Source organism: Danio rerio, chromosome 2 (genome assembly GCF_049306965.1).
Source record: "Danio rerio strain Tuebingen ecotype United States chromosome 2, GRCz12tu, whole genome shotgun sequence".
Taxonomy (NCBI): domain Eukaryota; kingdom Metazoa; phylum Chordata; class Actinopteri; order Cypriniformes; family Danionidae; genus Danio; species Danio rerio.
In genome coordinates this window covers 20,104,386-20,123,323 of record NC_133177.1, presented here as the reverse complement: position 1 = coordinate 20,123,323, position 18,938 = coordinate 20,104,386, and the positions used below count along the sequence as shown (strand labels likewise).

At 36.8% G+C, this 18,938-nt stretch overlaps 1 protein-coding gene across 30 annotated transcripts in view; it reads left to right on the top strand.

Moving 5' to 3' along the window:
* The window catches only part of ptprfb (protein tyrosine phosphatase receptor type Fb), a 368,812-nt gene that overhangs the window by 232,851 nt on the left and 117,023 nt on the right, over window positions 1-18,938 (top strand). For 28 of the 30 annotated variants that reach the window (XR_012389651.1, XR_012389655.1, XR_012389656.1 and 25 more), the window contains 4 exon segments: window positions 9,449-9,718; window positions 11,791-12,372; window positions 13,212-13,345; window positions 15,776-15,920. Coding sequence is in view for 22 of the 30 variants with exons in the window: in XM_021481440.3 (XP_021337115.1) it covers window positions 9,449-9,718; window positions 11,791-12,372; window positions 13,212-13,345; window positions 15,776-15,920 (1,131 nt within the window). In the remaining 8 variants the exon portion in view is untranslated. 30 annotated transcript variants of the gene reach the window in all.

Genomic DNA, 18,938 nt, shown 5'->3' with positions numbered 1-18,938 from the left:
ACTGAAGTTGTCATTTTTATTAGGCATAAAGACAGTATATGATCTATAACCAATCTAATTAAACAATAAATTGTAATTGTGATGTTTTAAATAATTAAAACATACAATCACATGTTTAAACATTAAATAGTTTACATTGTTGTCTTCTTTTTATTAACTGTTATTTATAAATGTATTGTAAATGCGTCATAAATTTATTAAAATCCTAATATTCCTAAAAATAAGCTTTACTTTTCTTTTCAAAATAAATATCTTGCTCTTTCCATTTGCTTGTAGAAGTGAAATATGTGTATATGTATTTATTAATTTATTTGACAAAAGAGTTATCTACTAAATCCTTTTATTTTATTTAAATGATTTATGTTTTCTTGTATTACAATAATTGTGACTAAGGTTTATTCTATTTAAAATGATTGCAGTGCAATATATATATTTTTTAGTAATTTACAATGCAATCTGTGTCAAAATTGCATTTACACTGACCGGCCACTTTATTAGATACACCTTACTAGTACTGGGTTGGAACTCCTTTTTTCTTCGGAACTGCCTTCAATCCTTCATGGCATAGATTTAACAAGGTACTGGAAATATTCCTCAGAGATTTCAGTCCATATTGACATGATAGCATCATGCAGATGCTGCATATTTGTTGGCTGCACATCAATGGTTTGAATCTCCCATTTCACAATATCCCAAAGCTGCTCTATTGGATTGAGATCTGTTGACTGTGGAGACCATTTGAGTACAGTGAACTCATTGTCATATTCATCAAACCAATCTGAGATGATTCCCGCTTTATGACATGGTGCGTTATCCTGCTGGAAGCAGCCCTCAGAAGATTGGTACACTGTGTTCATAAAGGAATGGACATGGTAAACAACAATACTCATGTAGATTGTGGCATTGGCACGATGCTCAATTGGTCCTATTGGACCCAAAGTGTGCTAATAAAATATCCAGCATTACACCACCACCCTCAACCTGAACCGTTGATACAAGGCATGGATCCATGCTTTCATGTTGCTGATGCTCAGTTTGATCTGTAGCAGATTGTCTTGACTATGTCTTCCTAAATGCATTAAGTTGCTGCCCAGTGATTGGCTGATTAGCAATTTGTGTTAACGAGCAGTTAAAAAGGTGTACCGAATAAAGTGGCCAGTAAGTGTATGTCACAGTACAAATTCTAATTTCCTAACTTTAATGTTTTTATTATTTTAATAACATATTATAAAATTCAACTTTTGTTTTTGGTCTAAACAAATAAGCCAGATTGGTATAAGCCAACATTGTTTTTACATCGTATCTGTTTAGTTAAGTAAATATAAATATATAACACCCTTTATATTCTCACATTTCATCACAAAGACTTTTGCACAGCCAAAATTATAATAGTAACAAAAAAAAACAACATTCAGGAACGACACCAACAACTAACTTCCTCAGAGTTGACAGGTGCATAATAGCTCTCCTTTATCCATCTGTCCATCACAGTCAGGGTGTGGGTGCTTGTTTTTCCAAAGTGGTTCTGCAAAACAGCTAATCACGCTTTTCTCTTCAAGGGCGTTCAACAGCAGAGCATCCTGCTATCATTCTTCAGCTTCCCGTTCTGCTCATTTATCTGCTTGGGCTGGATGAACTGAGCTGCCAGCCTGTCAGTGAATCTGTGTACAGTACAGAACCCTTTGCTAATATTGGCACAAATATATATATATATTAATTCTGATTTTTTACAGAACAGTTGATTGAACAGATGGCTCAATGACTTGCCTAATTAACCTAATTTGCTTAGTTAACATGGTTGATCATTTCAATCTGAATACTATATTTTACAAACTAAATAACTAGTGAAATTTGATGTGATGTCATCATGGTATACACTTATGAACTAAGAAGTTAGTTATTGAACCTTACATGTTTAAAATTGTATTCTCGCTGTTAAACAGCACTTGAAAAATATTTTAAAACAGAGAAATAAATTTTTACAGGAGGGCTAATAATTTTGTCTTTACCTGAACCTTTGTTTGATCTTTTGGTCTTTTGCAAATCTCTTGCTGAGAATAATGAAGAGGATATCAAGAATATAGAAATAAAGTTTTTACTCTCATCAAAAAAAAAAAAAAAAAAAAAAAAAGAATCATTTCTAGACTGTATTAAGTCTTTTAACAAAACTCTAAAGCTGCACAATGAATTGTTTTAGCATCAATTTCGCAATATGCATTAGGATTTGCAATGTCAAGTCTGGATTACTGCTTTCAGGGAGAGAGAGAGAGAATATCTTAATCAACATAAGTTGTCAGCAAATGTTTTAGCAGAACAAGATCAGAAAATCTGTTTTTGTAAGGTAATAGTAAAACGATAGAATAAACACTAATAATCAAAACATGTTAGATAAGCATAGCTCATAATCTTTGGATTTTGTGAAATAAGAAAAAAGACAAGTTATAAACAGCAGAAGATTACATGTATATACATTTTAATAATAAGATAAAAAATATTTTTATTTGGAATAAATTTTAATTGAAAAATAATTTTTCATTTCCAAATTAATTCAAAGTTTATTTAAAGCAATTTTCTATTTATTTTTAATTGAAAAAAAAAAAGATTAAACGTATATATTTTTTTGTTTATACATGCTGACAATTATAGTTATTAGAATCAAAGGCAGGTCACATTTACAAAAAAAAAAAAAAAAAAAAAATTCTAAATCAGCCAATAAATTTGTTATCGGTGCATCTCTGTTTATTAGATTTTACACAGATACGCTCCTCTACAAAATCATCCCAGTCAATGCAGAATTATGAATTCTTTACAAAGAGAGCCATTTTAAGTCATCTGATGATATCACAATATATACACTGTAAAAATATCCATAACATAGCAGTTTTTCATATTTTATTATTAATGTTGTTAATTTATTTTGTTTTGAATTGCATTATGGTACCTCAAACTTTTAACCTTGAAAAAGACGTATTTATTATCGTTTATTCGTTTAAGGTGACATATTGTCAGGGTTGTTGTTGTATATTACAGTACAGAAGCCTTGTAATAAACTGCCAGTACATTTTCTGTTATTTTACAGAATCAAGTTACAAAATGAATTCGACCTCACGCTGTGTGAATTGTACTGACACACTGCCTCCAAAACTTTTATCTGTCATAAAAAATAATAAAAAATTTGTATCCAAAAAAGCATTTAAAGAGGGTTTTGACAGTTTAGAGTCACTGTACAAACGAAAGCTAAGGTACAAAATGTCATCAGTTGAGCCACAGTTAACTTTATGACAAACACTGTACATAATAAAAGATGAAACATGGCGGACAGTTGAGAATCCCTATGCTGGTTTCAATAGCTGGTACTGCCCATAGACATTATCATAGAAAGACACCTCATGGTCCGTTTTGATCCATTGCTTCAACACATCATTGCAGCTTCCATCTATTAGAATGTCTATGGGTACTACTAATCTCTGTTCAGGATTTCAGATTTTTTTCGGATTTGTAAATGTGTCAAGTGTCACAAGCAATGTATCAAAATTCCACTGATTTCCTGAAATAAACATTGAATTTCGGAATAATCTAGCACAGCTCTTTGATAAGGAGGAGATCTCTGCTTGAACTGACTTTGAAATGTTTCGTGTTTTTTTTTTTTTTTTCCCGAATAAACCAATTAATACGTATCGGACTCAGCGTGCAAGATTTTTGAAAAATATGAAAAAAATGCATATAAAAATTTTGATTTTAGTGTGCAAAGACCTTAATTTCTCTCTATATTAATTTGTATCCATTTAATTATTTCAAATGTCAATAAAAGTCACTTTGGTAAACTGTAGTTAAATTTTCAACATCAAGATCAAGGTCCTATAATGCAATTCACAACCATAAATAAACAGAAAACAGATATATTTTCCAGTGTATATTACAGAAAAACTAAAAATCGCAAAACTTTTTTAACCTCACAATCATCTTTGCTCATATTTACAGTACCAAGGGTGCCAGTATTAGCATAGACCTCTGTATACAACAGCTGCTTTCTTTTCCAGCACTTCAGCAGCTTTCAGAAAGCTGTCTAAATGCTCTACGAGTGTCTCTGTCCGTCCGTCTAAAATACAGTAGGAGCAGATCACCAGGAGAATCGCAGTCATGTGTACAGCCTGTATATGTGAATGCTCATTTGTCAGTCGCTTATTCCATAGTGAAACATTGTCAAGCGCTGTCTGCTCTCCTTCCTTCCTCTGCTCCCCAATCTGACAGCAAATCAAACCACGCTCACACACTTCACACCCGCCGCTCTGTTTATTATGTCTTCGTGTGTGTGAATCTGTCTACTTTTATATAGTATTTAAAGACATTTTAATATGGCTAATGCACTTCAGACTGATAGTCTGGTGTTGTAGCGTTACACTGGCAGTCCTAACAAGCCTTTAACTGACATCATCATCTATCAAGTGTCAATGTGTGGCAGAATGTGGCCCAAGGCTCTTTTAGATGATCTCTCCATGGCCTTCTCTGCCTGGCTGGAGATACGGTTATGAATGCTCACATGCATGCAGAGACAGCTGTCAGAAAATCTTTCCGAATTGTCTGAATAGTTTGCGGGTTATGTTACTTCTCTGCCATATGTGCAGAAAATGTTAATATGTCTGTCAGTCATTTTTTGGCTTTTAAAAACAAAAGTTTACTGTTACTTAATATCTTGCAACTGAGACTATATTTCTAATAGATAGATAGATAGGTAGATAGATAGATAGATAGATAGATAGATAGACAGACAGACAGACTGACTGACTGACTGACTGACTGACTGACTGACTGACTGACTGACTGACTGATTGATTGATTCATTGATTGATTGATTGATTCATTCATTCATTCATTCATTCATTCATTCATTCATTCATTCATTCATTCATTGATAGAACAGCCTGATCTCACTAGGAAATGTAACTATATTATGTTTTGTCAGTTTAGTGGCTAATTTTTGTACAGTTCAGTTGTACAGAAATGTACAATTTTTAAAAAGAGGCGTCGCACCCAGCCCCGCCCCTAAACCCAATCATCATTGGTGGATAAACAAATCATACTAAATTCTATGGATGAGATTATACGAATTAGAAAAAAACATTTATAAATTGCCCTGAGACGTGAGAGGTGTTGGATTAAACTGTTAAATGTCATATCAAAATACAATTTGATTTAAAAGAACAATTGTAGCATTTTAAAAAAGTCTCACATATTCATTATGAAAATTGCTTTTTTTTTTTCCGCTTGCTTTTGAAAATGTGAGTTTGAAACTTTTTTTAATTAAATACCATTTGATTTATATTTTTTTATTTAAATTTCAGTACAATATTTATTGTTATATGTTATATAATGCATTACTTATCATAGCTTAATTTATTGACTTTACAATACATCAGACTGCATATCACCCCAATTACTCTCAGAATAGTTAATTTTAAACTAACAATTAAAGAGGTAGTCAACTGAAAAATTCTCTCACTTTAGTTGGTTACAAATCTTTTAGAGTTTGACACTAAAGAAGATATTTAGAAGAAAGCTGAAAACCTGTAACCATTGACTACCACTGTAGGAAAAACAAATACTATGGAAATTCTTCAAAATATCTTTTTTGTGCAAGTAAACATTTTGAAAACAACAACAACAACAACAAAACTACTGAATAAAATGGAATATATTTTAAGGAAATATATTCCCTACTGCAGAAATCATTCAAGTTAGCTGATTTATTATCATTATCAATGTTGAAAACAGTAAAAACCGCATAATGTGAAACACTGTTTGAAAAACAGCATTTTGTGAACAATTTAACTTTTGAACTTAGAATTAGGCATACATTTACTTTTGTTATTTAATTATAAATAAAAGCAAATCTGTTTTTTTAGTAAATAATGTACTAACCCCAAACATTTCAACAGTACTTTTTTGATGAGATAATTCACCCAAAAACAAAAAACGTTGTTGGGACTTTACGCATTCTCAAGTCATGCAAGTGGCTTTTTTCTTCAGTTAAGTTTTTTTTCCTTTTTCTGAAACATAGGTCTTTGTTGACTCAAAATGCCAAAGTCAATGTCTAAAGAGTCAGAAAAACAAAGTTTAATTTACACATGTTACTTTTGAAGATACATGTAATGTTATTCTGAAAAATTGGATGACCTTTGAGTGAGTAAATTAACAACAGTTCAATTTTAGATGAAATTTTCCATTAAAATGTATTATTGTCTTGAGCCACATTCACACCACAGGATGCGATGTCAGGCTTGTTTTAGACTAATAAATACAGTGTATTTACATAGAATGTTATTAATATAAGCAACATCTGCTTTCTCTTACTGAACTGACTGCCTTAAATGAATAACTATCATTAACCTTTATTAACCCGAGTGTGTTCCCTATAGACAAGGAGTGATAAATTGCTTAAATGTCTTTTACATTCACCTTATAATAGGCCTGCATTAAACTATAACATTGGGGATGTTGCTGCAATATGTATGAAATATGGTAGAATATCCGACTTTTCTGTGAATGTTATGCTTTTGTGTCTGTCTTTTAAAAATTTCCATTGTGTTTCTTTTTTTTTCTAACAGCCATGAAATTGTTCACAAATGTCTTTTCATGTTCTCTTGTTTTCCATTTGTCTCTGTCTTTCAATTTCATCTCCATTAAATCACCCGGTCAAACTCTCACCTCATCTCATAGACCCTCGAGGAGGTTGGTTCTTTTCACTCTTAACCGCCGCTTGCAGACCCCAACCTGGATCCATCTTTAATCAGAGACCCTTGTTATCAATCCCACTCCCTGCGTTATGCCGCCCCTCACCTTTGTGTTCAGGCTGAATGTGTTGTGTCAGGTGACTTGCATGAGCCTGCATTAAAAGAGATGCAAGAGCAATGTTATATTTCGTTCAGGCTAGTTGTTATCTGTGTCAATTCCATAAATTCAATTTAATTTAAATGTATATAATTTAATTTAATTTAATTTAATTTAATTTAATAATACACAGGTTTTTTGTGAGGTTTAAGTGTTTTTCCCCACATTGCATGTAAGTTTTGGCTCATGAAGAGGACTCCTGTACCCAACCTGGGGTGCGTTTCCGAAAACCATCATTAGCTAACTAAGGTCGCAAGTTGCGTCGTTACAAACATAGTTCATGGATTTGGCATTTCCCAAATCCGTCGTTCCAACGAACATTCGCAAACTGCATCGCAAACTTGTATGTTTGCAACTACACCTCTAAAGCTGTAGTTAAAAGCATAGTTCCTGGTGTGATCTGTTTCCAGTTATCCCCCTAGTCCCTATTCATTTAGAACGTTCCAACGTTTAAACTTGGAATGATAAAAAAAGCATTAAAGTCATCATTCTTAGGTGTAATTTTCCTTTCAAAATATTTTTTTAAATATACAGTTTAGTTCATCTTCATATTCACAACTGCGCTTCCTTCGTTGTGCACTTTGAAAATATTTATGCCATTTTGAACACAACCGTGTCTCATGACAAAAGCTATAGGTGACCTATTATTTAAATGCAGAGTTTATGTTACGTTATATGATTTATGTATGATATTAGAATATATGTTAGCTTAATGATTTGTATATGGAATATTCTCAATAAAATTCATAAAGCAAACTTATATAGGTCCTACTGTATATGTGTCATTTACACATATTTCTGTTAATATGGAAAACGAGTTTATGTTTTTACAAAATGAATATTGCATTTTTTTAAATGCATGTGCGTGTAAAACAATATAATTTGCACAAAAAATAATGGGGGTTTTGTCTAAAGAAGTAGTTGCTCTGTCTCATTTAGACCGTCATAATGGACGTTTTACGTTATAACCAATGTGATTCAAACGATGGATCTGCGAGAGAGAAACTACAGTTTTGGGAAACACTTCTCACTACATTGTTTTTTCCCCAATCTATGATAGTTCAGCTGCGAGTTTTGCTGTTGTTTGGGAAACGCACCCCTGCTCACTACTTCATGAAGCCTTGGAATAGAGACATCATCAGTGTTTATTTTGACCGTAAATGCACTTGTCTTGTATTACCCACAACAGTTTCCGTTCTTTCACAACACATTTCACTTTGTGTCCGTGTTCATAGTCATAGTTTGTCAGTGTCACAGACTTCCCTGGAAATCAATTTGCATTTCTCAGATATGCTACTGCTACTGTAATTTCTTGGCAACAGCGGGCTTGACGTATTCTGAATTTCACATAGCCTAATTCAAAGAAGAAGAAAAATGCTCAAGAGTCTATCGTTTTGCCTTTACAGTGCAAACATAATGAGGAGAATAACAAGCTTGGTCGCGGTATCTATCTGAAAATAAAATGAGAGAACATAGTGGAGAATCCAATTTCAGGAGGACCTGTGCAAAAACCAATTATTGCCTGTGCCATTTCTCCATAGACCGACACAAGGCAGCGGGTCATTAACACAAATTGGAAGAGTCTGTTTAATGTGCTGCTGTTTTATACTCCTATTTTGGTAGAAAAAAAAGCTTCTTTTTATAAGAAATTCAGCTTTCGCATCCCCCCCGTGATGGCCACTAGGTATGATCCTTGCACAATGGAGAGTGTAATGCATCCTGGAGTTTCCACCAATAACAGAATACCCTTTAAAAACTCTGATATTCTGATCCTCATGGATTAGTTCCTTGTACAAAATGAGCTTTGCCTCATGCAGTCTAGTCAGTTTATGTCAGAGCAGGTTTGAATTCCATTCAGACTCCACATTGATAGTTTCTCCCTCTGCTCCCCATCTCTGCACAGTGTCAGTAGGCTCCTTTTGGTCTCCATGGGAACCTGTTTTAATGTCAGGTTTATCTGCATATCAGAGGCTCACAAAGAGAGGGGCCTCCAAACAATACGTCTCCCACAAGGTCTTAGGCAGGTTCCCGAATCGAGGCAGAACTGAGCAACAACAGACCGGGGTCTTAGTGCCACCGGGCGATAAACTGACAGAGAAAACTCCACATCCTGCAATGCCTCAGCAAGGATGATTTTTTTTTCTCTTCAAACCCACAATTCAATAAAGCTCCCCTTTGGCATGAATTTTAATGCCTCACTCTATAAGAAATACCATTACGATGCCTTCTTCACCCTTCCCCTGGCACGTATTGGTTTATCGGCCTCTTCTGCGCATATGTGTGAGCCACAGTATTGACTTCCTGCCTCCAGTTGTAAAGCTTCAGGCTTTAACAAACGGAAAAAATGACAGTTCAGTCTTTAAAGGGAATTTGTTTGACCTGTCAGCTCAACTCCATGTTAGTTTGTTCATGTTAGCGACATAGTGTCCTTGTATTCACACTAGAGACATGGTAGTGACTATAGATTTCCCTCGTTCACTAAAGTTTGAATCCAAAGTTGGTGTAACTCTACAGAAAAGCACCCTTTTTAACACAAAACGAATGTTCTTCTTTCTGGTAGTACGACGAGTTCCACCCCGTTTCTCCATCCCACCTACCAATCACGAGGTGATGCCAGGGGGCAGTGTAAACCTCACCTGCGTGGCAGTAGGTGCCCCGATGCCCTACGTCAAATGGATGACTGGTGAGGTGGAGCTCACCAAGGATGAGGAGATGCCTGTGGGACGCAACGTCTTGGAGCTCACCAACATCCGTCAGTCGACCAACTACACCTGCGTGGCTATATCATCCCTAGGTATGATCGAGGCAACGGCACAAGTGTCTGTCAAAGGTAAGATCCTTCATTGAAATCATTTACCTAAATGAATATTCATTTGAAGAATAATTCACAGCAAAGACTTTAAGCTGTTTCTGAAATTTTTGTAAACTAAAATGGGGCAACCTCTGGCGCAGTAGTTCTATGATCAACTTAGGGCATAGGTCTCAAATGCTGGAGTGCCGCAGCTCTGCACAGTTTTGCAACTAATCAAGGTGTTTAAAATTAGACTTAAACAACTTGATTAGTTGGATCAGCTGTGTTTGATTAGGGTTGGAGCAAAACTGTGCAAAGCTGCGGCCCTCCAGGAATTGAGAGTGAGACCTATAACTTAGGGTTATGTTGCTTTTGAGGAATGTAATCATAGGTACTTATTGCAGAAAGATCCTAACTTTAAAATCATGTCCTATCTGTTTGGTAGGCATGGTTATTTCACTTAGAACCACAATTAAGACAAACTCTATTACAAAACAGCTTTTCATAAAGTTTCATAAGTGCGTTATCTTAACAGATAGAAAGATGTTATTGTATTAACTTTAGGGCATCATAACAGCTGTTCTACCTTCAAAAGTATTTAAAGCTAATAAAAAAAGAGGCTCATAATTGCACTGTCCGACAATGACATTACCTTTATTTAATGTTAAAATGAAAATGCTAAAGAATAGAAGAAACACTATTGTAGGTCTCTTAAGATGTGTTATATTATTTTAGATTATTAATAATGCCAGGCATCGCAGATGCATTCTTTGTCAACTCTTGCCCAATCCCTCTTGGTCAGACCTTTCCAAATAGTATTTGATTTTCTACTGAATGAAGCATTCATTCAATTTCTGTGGCACTGAAGTTAATAGCTATATTTAGGCTTAATCTTTAGCAGCTTGTGCAGTGTTTGGTAACAGAGATATGACTTTGTAAGATAGGATAAGAATCCCAAATATATGTAAGATTTGCTTCTGCAATATAAATGTACAAAAAAACAAAAACATTTTGACCCTAAAAAAATAAAAAACTTTCTCTAATATCCTCACAGGTATACTTTATTTTTCCACGTTATAATATTTTCTTGAGCACTATTGAGCATTAATATCATTGGAAGTATACATTGTTAAGGCCAGACAGGGGTGACCCGGTATGATCCTATTAATCAGACAGACTTGAACAAGCTAATTAAGGTCTGAGTGTTCTTATAAAACTACATCCAAGGCCAGATCCAAACTATGCAGAGGTGCAGTTCTCCAGGACTGAACCTGTCCACCTCTGATGTAAGAAATGATAGGGAAGTGCACATAACCTAGTGGACCTTTGTTTTGGGGCACTTACTGTAAATGCTTCATGTATGCATTGTTGTCTGTGCCATACAGATTGTCTGCAAGATGAAGCGGAATATGGACAGTAAAAGTGTCCTTTAAGTTTTACACCATGAATGTGTATTGAATGAAAATAAATAGAATCCATTTTGTAGATTTGCGTCGTTCCGGAGATTCTGCAGACGCTGTTATTTTACCCAAGACTTTGAAGAGGTTGTCAGAAAGCAGAAAAAGTTATTTTCTAACTGCAGCCCCAAGGTTCTGACCAGCTGTTTGGTACGTCTGGCAAATACACACAAAGAAAAAAACACGGACACTTGCTCTCTGTTGACTGAGCTTTAGGGACTTCCCACGTTTTTACTGTGGGCCCTGAGAAAATGAAAGGCTTTAGATTATTCCGAGCATGTGTTTACTCAGACCAGATGTCTGGAGCTGTATCAGTACGGCTGGTCCCACCAGACAACGCCAAGCTCTGCCAGACTCCGTTCCTCGTCATCATGGCTGCCTCTATTGATTGCACTTTGCACTTCACCGATCAATATGGACTCGGAGAATGTCACCAACATTTATTTGGAGTCCAGCCACAAATCTTAAAGACATAATGATGAGGAAGCCCAGTCTGCTGTTCTATGAATCACCAGAACGCAAGCGAGGCTTTCTTCTTCCTCCCGCTGTCTTACTGTGCCTGTCTTTCTCTATTTTAAGAATGCACCGCGTAGGCAGCTTAGCCTACATATACTGTCATTGGTTTCATTTTCTTTCTTATTGTCTACTCCTCAGCTCTCCCAAAGCCTCCTACATCCCTGACTGTTACGGAAACCACAGCTACGAGTGTTACACTCACATGGGACTCTGGAAACCCTGAACCTGTGTCTTACTACATAATTCAATACCGGGCCAAGACTTCAGACACCAACTTCCAAGAAGTGGACGGTGTGGCCACCACACGTTACAGCATCGGCGGTCTCAGCCCATATTCAGAGTATGAGTTTCGAGTAATGGCAGTCAACAACATTGGTCGTGGGCCACCTAGTGAACCCGTTGAAACACGAACAGGTGAACAGGCACCTTCCTCCCCACCGCTGCATGTTCAAGCACGAATGCTGAGTGCCAGCACCATGTTGGTTCAGTGGGAACCACCAGAGGAACCCAATGGTCAGATCAGAGGCTATCGGATCTACTACACATCTGACCTGGATGCACCTCTTAGCGCCTGGCAGAAACACAACACAGACGATAGCCGTCTCACCACTATCTCCAGCCTGACCACCGGCATCACCTACAGCCTACGTGTGCTGGGCTTCACATCTGTAGGGGATGGACCACCATCTGATGTGCTACAGGTCAAGACACAGCAAGGAGGTGAATATGGCAATAATGAGTCATACATTAGTGCTTTTACAGGGCAACCATTAAATTGCATGCTGTAACATACAGCACGATCATTGATAACTATTTTCAGTCTTTCAATCATTCGGAAGAATTCTTCTCTGCACAAAATAATTCTTAAGATTTATTTCTCGTAAAATTCTCGTAACAACTTGCTTGTTAAAATTCAAATAAATTTGCAAAATTTTGTCTCAAGTACATTTAACTTGTCAATGTCATAAAGTTAATTGATAATAATATAAAGGTTAATTAATTATCTTTAATTTTTTTAATTTAGATTGATTTAAATTTGTCTTATGTATATTTTGATAGATTTTGCAGTATGTAGAGCCTAAGATTAAGATTTTTAAATGCTACTTTTTAATACAGCTACTTTTTAATATAAAATTAAGCCATTTTTTTTGTATATATAAAGCACATAGCAGGGTGTCTGTGCATTCATTCCAATGGGTCGTTTTTCCCCACGAAATAAACAAAATCAATACTTTTCAATTACAATGTACTTAATATTACCAAGTTTATTTGCAATGATCAAAAACATTTAAATATCATTATCAAGTACATTAATAATACTATTTGACTTTAATGTTTTTGTAAATATTAAAAATATTTATACTTAGGAAATTGTAGTTATTTTAACATTTAACATTGCACTTTTAAAATTATTTATTCGCACCAAAAAGTGAAAAATTATTGTTATGGATCATGTATTAAAATGTGCATCAAAACCCAGAATTTTAATGTCAGTAGTAGATATAGATAGGAATCGAGAAATGCTCTTTTGAACATGTTTGTTTCTGTTTTACTTCAAGTTCCTGCTCAGCCATCCAGCTTCGAAGCTGAAGCAGAGCTAGATACAAGGATCCTACTAACTTGGCTGTGGCCCGTGCAGGACCCCATCATCAAATACGAGCTGCAATATTGGGAGGCTGACTCAGACAACAAGGTATCATGCCAGTGCTTGTTTCTGCCCTATTCATTGAGAATTGCAAGCAGACCAGATATTGAATGCGTACAGCTGCTGCGGTGGGCCATGGATGCAAGTGAAAGATAGCCAAAATTGACATTTCACAAAATGACTCCAGGCAAAAAGTCTGCAGTCAGATGATAGAATTAGATTGTGCATTTGGCTTCAAAAACAGAAAGGTACTTATCAATGCTCAGCGCTTGACAGCATTCCAGCTGAGGCCAGAGTGGGCTGTTTGGATGGCTTTTCTTGATGTCAGTTCATCTACATTGAGATCAGATGTCTTACGTGCACTCTCATCACGATACACATCAGTGTCTGTATGCTAATATAGTGGTTCTCTGTGGAAAGAGATAAAACCTCTGCAGCTGCCCTTTAAACTTTAATTGTTAAATGGATAATAAGAAAATGTACTAATGAATTAATTTAGCTAATAGTTATGAAGGGGAATGAAATAGAGGTCTGTTTTCATCTGATGAATAAAGACACATTTACATTTTACATTTACATTTAGTCATTTAGCAGACGCTTTTGTCCAAAGTGACTTACTATTGAGAAGGCATTCGGCGATTCAACAAGCAGAGGCAATGCACACAAGAAGTGGTAAATACACAAAGTAACTTGTTAGTGTGCAGAGTATTTAGTGCTAGAGTAAGAGTGATGAGTTAAGCCCTCTTAAAAACACAAAACACCATGTACTGTAAGCTGAATGTGAAATGTTTTCACTTACTCGACTGCTGTAAATTCATACTGGTGTGTAAATGTAAGCCAAGGTATTATTCACTCAAAATCTCATTTCTTCAATTCTCACATGTGGTGCCACATATAGATGTGTTAGTGGTTCGCACTGTCACCTCACAACAAGAAGGTCACTGAGTTCAGCTGGCATTTCTGTGTAGAGTTCCCATGTTCTCTCCGTGTTCACGTGGGTTTCCTCTTGATTTCCTCCACCGTCCAAAGACTATGAATTGAATTCAATTGGCTGTAGTGTATGAACTTGTGTATGTGAAGGACTGTGTTTATGGGTGTTTCACAATACTAGTAAGAGCATCTGCTGCATAATACATATGCTGAAATAGTTGGCGGTTTATTCCGCTGTGGTGACTTTTGAAATAGAGACTAAAGGCTGGTTTATAGTTCTGCGTCGAGTAATTGTCGTGATTCTAGCGACTGCCTTGCGCGTAGTCATGCATTTATACTTCTGCGTGCTGTTTGTGTTGCTTTGCAATAACACTGCTGTTTCTTTGTGTCGAGTTTCTTCATGGGCGTTTTGTTTTTTTCTGAACACTACAAGTAGCTAAACTCAATTGTTTACTTGCGGGAACCGGCGGATGTGCAACAACTGTAATGATAAGGTAAACACAAAACAACAGTTTCCATCTGGAGCTCCTTCATTGGACTCGACACTGCCCACGCTCGTCACTGGTACCAAGCCGACCAATCACAGAGCTTGTGCTATGCGTCGTTGCGACATGTAGTTACATTTTTTGAGAGGTGCACAATGTTGTTGGCATCAGCCACGGCGACCACGCGAAGGCTGCGCCGGACCATTCTTGTCTGCTTCATGCAGAAGTATTAATCAGCCTAAAGCAAAAGGAAAATGAATAAATGAATGAATTTCTCACTCTAATCATGTTCTCTTGAGACCTTTGTTCCTTTTTCCAATACAAATTAATTAATTTTAATTTTTTTTTTTAATTAATTAATTAATTCATTTTAGATGAAATTTGAGTGCTCTCTTATCGTTCATAGAGAGCAACAGTCATTTTAATGACCTATTAAAATAATAATTTGAAAGAATCATATTGTAAAAAAAAATCTTATTTCAAATAGAAAAGTTAATTCGATATTAGGTTCAAATAGAAAATTATTTTTTCGAAAAACAACAAACAGTCCATATGTTTCAATTGTAATATTTTCAAGCTACTTAAATACGTGCACATAAAACAAAAATATTTGACTTTTAGAGTCAGTATAGGGTACATGTTTATGAGAGATCTGTGCACTTTATACATGTCATACTCAGTCACACTTATAGATGTGCAGTTGCTGTGTTTCAAACAGAGGCATTTATCATGTATGTTAATACACAGTGCTCTTGTTAACACTTGCCCTATACTAACTCTGAGTTCGGAAACTTGGTGTCTACGGAGGATGAGAGAGCTCTCTGATTTCATCAAAAATATCCTAATTTTTTATTCCAAAAGCGAACTTAGGTCTCCAGGGTTTAACCGACAGTAGAGTGAGTAATTGAGAAAATAATTTTTTTTGTGTGTGTGTGTTTGTGAATTAACCCTTATTAGCCTTATTAGGAGAAGAGTTGTGTTTGTAATTAGGGCAGGGATCTACTCATCAATTATTGATAAAATAAAAATGTTTTTGAAAATAATTTTTATGCTTTATCTTTAGATCCATGTCACCTTTGACCCAGCTGGCTCGTACGCTGTTGAAGGTCTGAAACCAGACACTTTGTACAAATTCTCTCTGGCAGCCCGCTCTGAAATGGGACAAGGAGTCTTCACTCACCCCATTGAAGCCAGGACGGCCCAGTCTGGTGAGCTGCCTTTATTTTGTGATCATCTTTATCATGTCAGCTAACCTCAACTTGTCCAAACCAGAAGACCTCTTTTCCCTTCCTTTCTCAAGCCTTTGTCTACCGTCTTTACAATTAACTGTCTTACACCTCTAAGTCGGAAAATACCTTTATTCATTGACAAGGGCGAAAGGTATGTTTGGTGTTTGCTTGTGCCTTTGTCATTTTGGCTTATAGGCTATCAATGTGATATGTTTTCGCTGCAATGTTAAAAACCAGAGCAGTGAGGCCTGCTGCAGAAAAAAAAAAAAAAAGAATCTCTATATTTATTCTAAATTTAACACTGACTCTCCCCTTTGCTTCCAAATCAACCTTCCTCACTTGCACCCACATATCAAAAAGCAATTTTCAGCGAGTACACATTGCAAGTTTTTACAGTCATATCACAGTATAAGAGTATCATTTTCCCCATGAGACCCTCACAGCCCCATATTCTCCTCCAGACCTGTCTATCAGGACTCAAAAACACTTTTTGATCTTTGAGTTTCGTGTCAGGCCCCCCCAAAAAACAACCTTACAATCTGCCAACTTGTACAGCAGTATTTTTGTCGCCTACTGCAGAATCGAGCCTTTTTAGTGACTCTCCCACTGTTGTCAGATTAAGGACCGCCTGACGAGAGACACCTCAAGCTCAATCCCACCATGGGCGCCAAGAATGGCTCCAAACTGCACTGGTTGTTAACAAAGAATTGCGAGCATGTTAAAAGGTTCCTTCTTTCAGTCAGCCATTGCTTCTTTCTTCCTTACTTATTAATTTTGTTTATGTTTGTCATATATTGTGGAAAAGCATGAAGTAATGCATTTGAGCTTTTTTGATCATTGTGAATTATTGTTGTGCTGTTGTGATTATTATTATTTTTTTTATTTATGCCTCTGGACTGTGTTGAGTTGCTTAATTTAGTAGCTCACCTGATTGCTATCCGCCACAGACTTAATTAAATACGCCGTGCTGGAGTTGAGCTTATCTCAGCCACTCAGAAGTGGCACCAAGGCTGCCAAAAGATGCTAGCAGCAGGATTTAGCGTTGGCAGGATGGCCGAGTTTGCTCTCGGACGCATCAGCTGCCACGCTCGCTGACACTTGGATCGCTGACAAACGGGGGGCTGTTGTCTCCCAGCCAATAGACTGACTGAGAATGTGTGAACGCCTGTTAAAACATAAACTGATGGCCTTTCCTCTGCTTGTCAACACCTAAACAGAAGAAGGCAGTCAACGGCTGCAGTTTACCAATTTCTGTGAACAGGGTGAGAAATTGACGCACGCCGCCAGCCAAATGAGGCTATTTCTAAATGACAAGTCATTTTAAGTGTTTTTAACAAGGATGTAATGACACATCATAATATTGAGAAATTATAAAATAAAAATGTGCCTGTGCGTATTGGTGATGTAAACCACAGGGTTCACATATTGAGCTTCATGATTACCTCAAGCATACACAACATAGGCTTATTCTGTAAACATATTCCTATATACATTTCGCAAAATCACGAATTATGTAGCTAGAGGTATGTACACGTTTGGCTGCGTTTTAATTTTAAAACGAACTCTAAGGGGTGGTATGACGCCATTCCATTTCATGCTTTCCAGCTGACTGCTTCAAGAAAGCAGGTAAGACAAAAGAAAAAGCCAAAAATAAAACAAGCAAGTAAATAACAGGTGAAAATGTGGTAAAATCTGAAAACGTAAAAGCCGCAAGGGCTTTTGTTGTTCTAAATTGCTTTTTTAAAAACACTGTCAGTTGGGTTTAGGAAAGTGTGTACATGGGTTAATCGGTGCTTTTGATAACCCTATGGCTGCATCCGAAACCGCATACCTCCATACTATATAGTATGCTAAAAACAATATACGAGCCAAGTAGTATGTACAAATTCATAGAATTTGAAAATCAGTATTCGAAAAGCCCTCGGATGAACTACTACTTCCGGTGAGATTCTGAAGTGCGCATCTCATGCACGCTGCGCCATGCCATGATGCCCCACAAGAGAATTCATGAATGGGAGTTGAGCGATGCAACTCATGAGGGTAGGTTACTCGATCATGATAAAATGCCGGAAGCTAGCTCTCTGCAACTCCCACATGGTCACCCACTGAAGCTAAACAGGGCTGCGCCCAGTCAGTACCTGGATGGGAGACCACATGGGAAAGCTAGGTTGCTGTCAGAAGTGGTGTTAGTCAGGCCAGCAGGGGGCGCCCAATCTGCAGTCTGTGTGGGTGCTAATGCCCCACTATAGTGACAGGGACTCTATACTGCTCAGTGAGTGCCGTCTTTCAGATGAGAGGTTAAACTGAGGTCCTGACTCATTGTGGTTGTTAAAAATCCCAGGATGTTCTTCGAAAAAGAGTAGGGGTTTCACCCCTGGCCAAAATTTGCCTACTAGCCTCTGTCCATCATGGCCTCCTAACCCAACCCATATCATAATTGGCTTAATCACTCTGTCTCCTCTCCACCAATCAGCTGGTGTGTAGTGTGCGGTCTGGCGCAAAATGCCTGCTGTCACATCATCCAGGTGGATGCTGCACACTGATGGTGGATGAGAAGACCCCTTGTGTAAAGCGCTTTGAGTGCCTAGAAAAGTGCAATATAAATCTAAGGAATTATTATTATTATAAATGGTGGATGTAGTACGTCCGAGTTCCATTCATACTACTCACATTTATACTGTATAGAATGTACTTTTCTAACGGCCAAATAATGTTTAAATTCAAGTGCAGTACCTACTAAGTAGTAGGAGGTTTTGGACGGAGCCTATCGTTTGGTTTTAGGGAAGGAGAAGGGTGGGTCAGTCGATCAGTCCATCAGTCAGTCAGTTGACAGTGTGAATGGCACTCACAAGAGAAATTAGAGGTCTTAAATAGCATACCTAGTGGCCTTTGGTGAATTTGCAAAAAAAAAAAACAAAAATGGCAAAAAACGTACCTCCTGGGATGTATTTGGTGCTCTCTAGAAATGTATATAGGGGTACTTATTCAGAACTGATC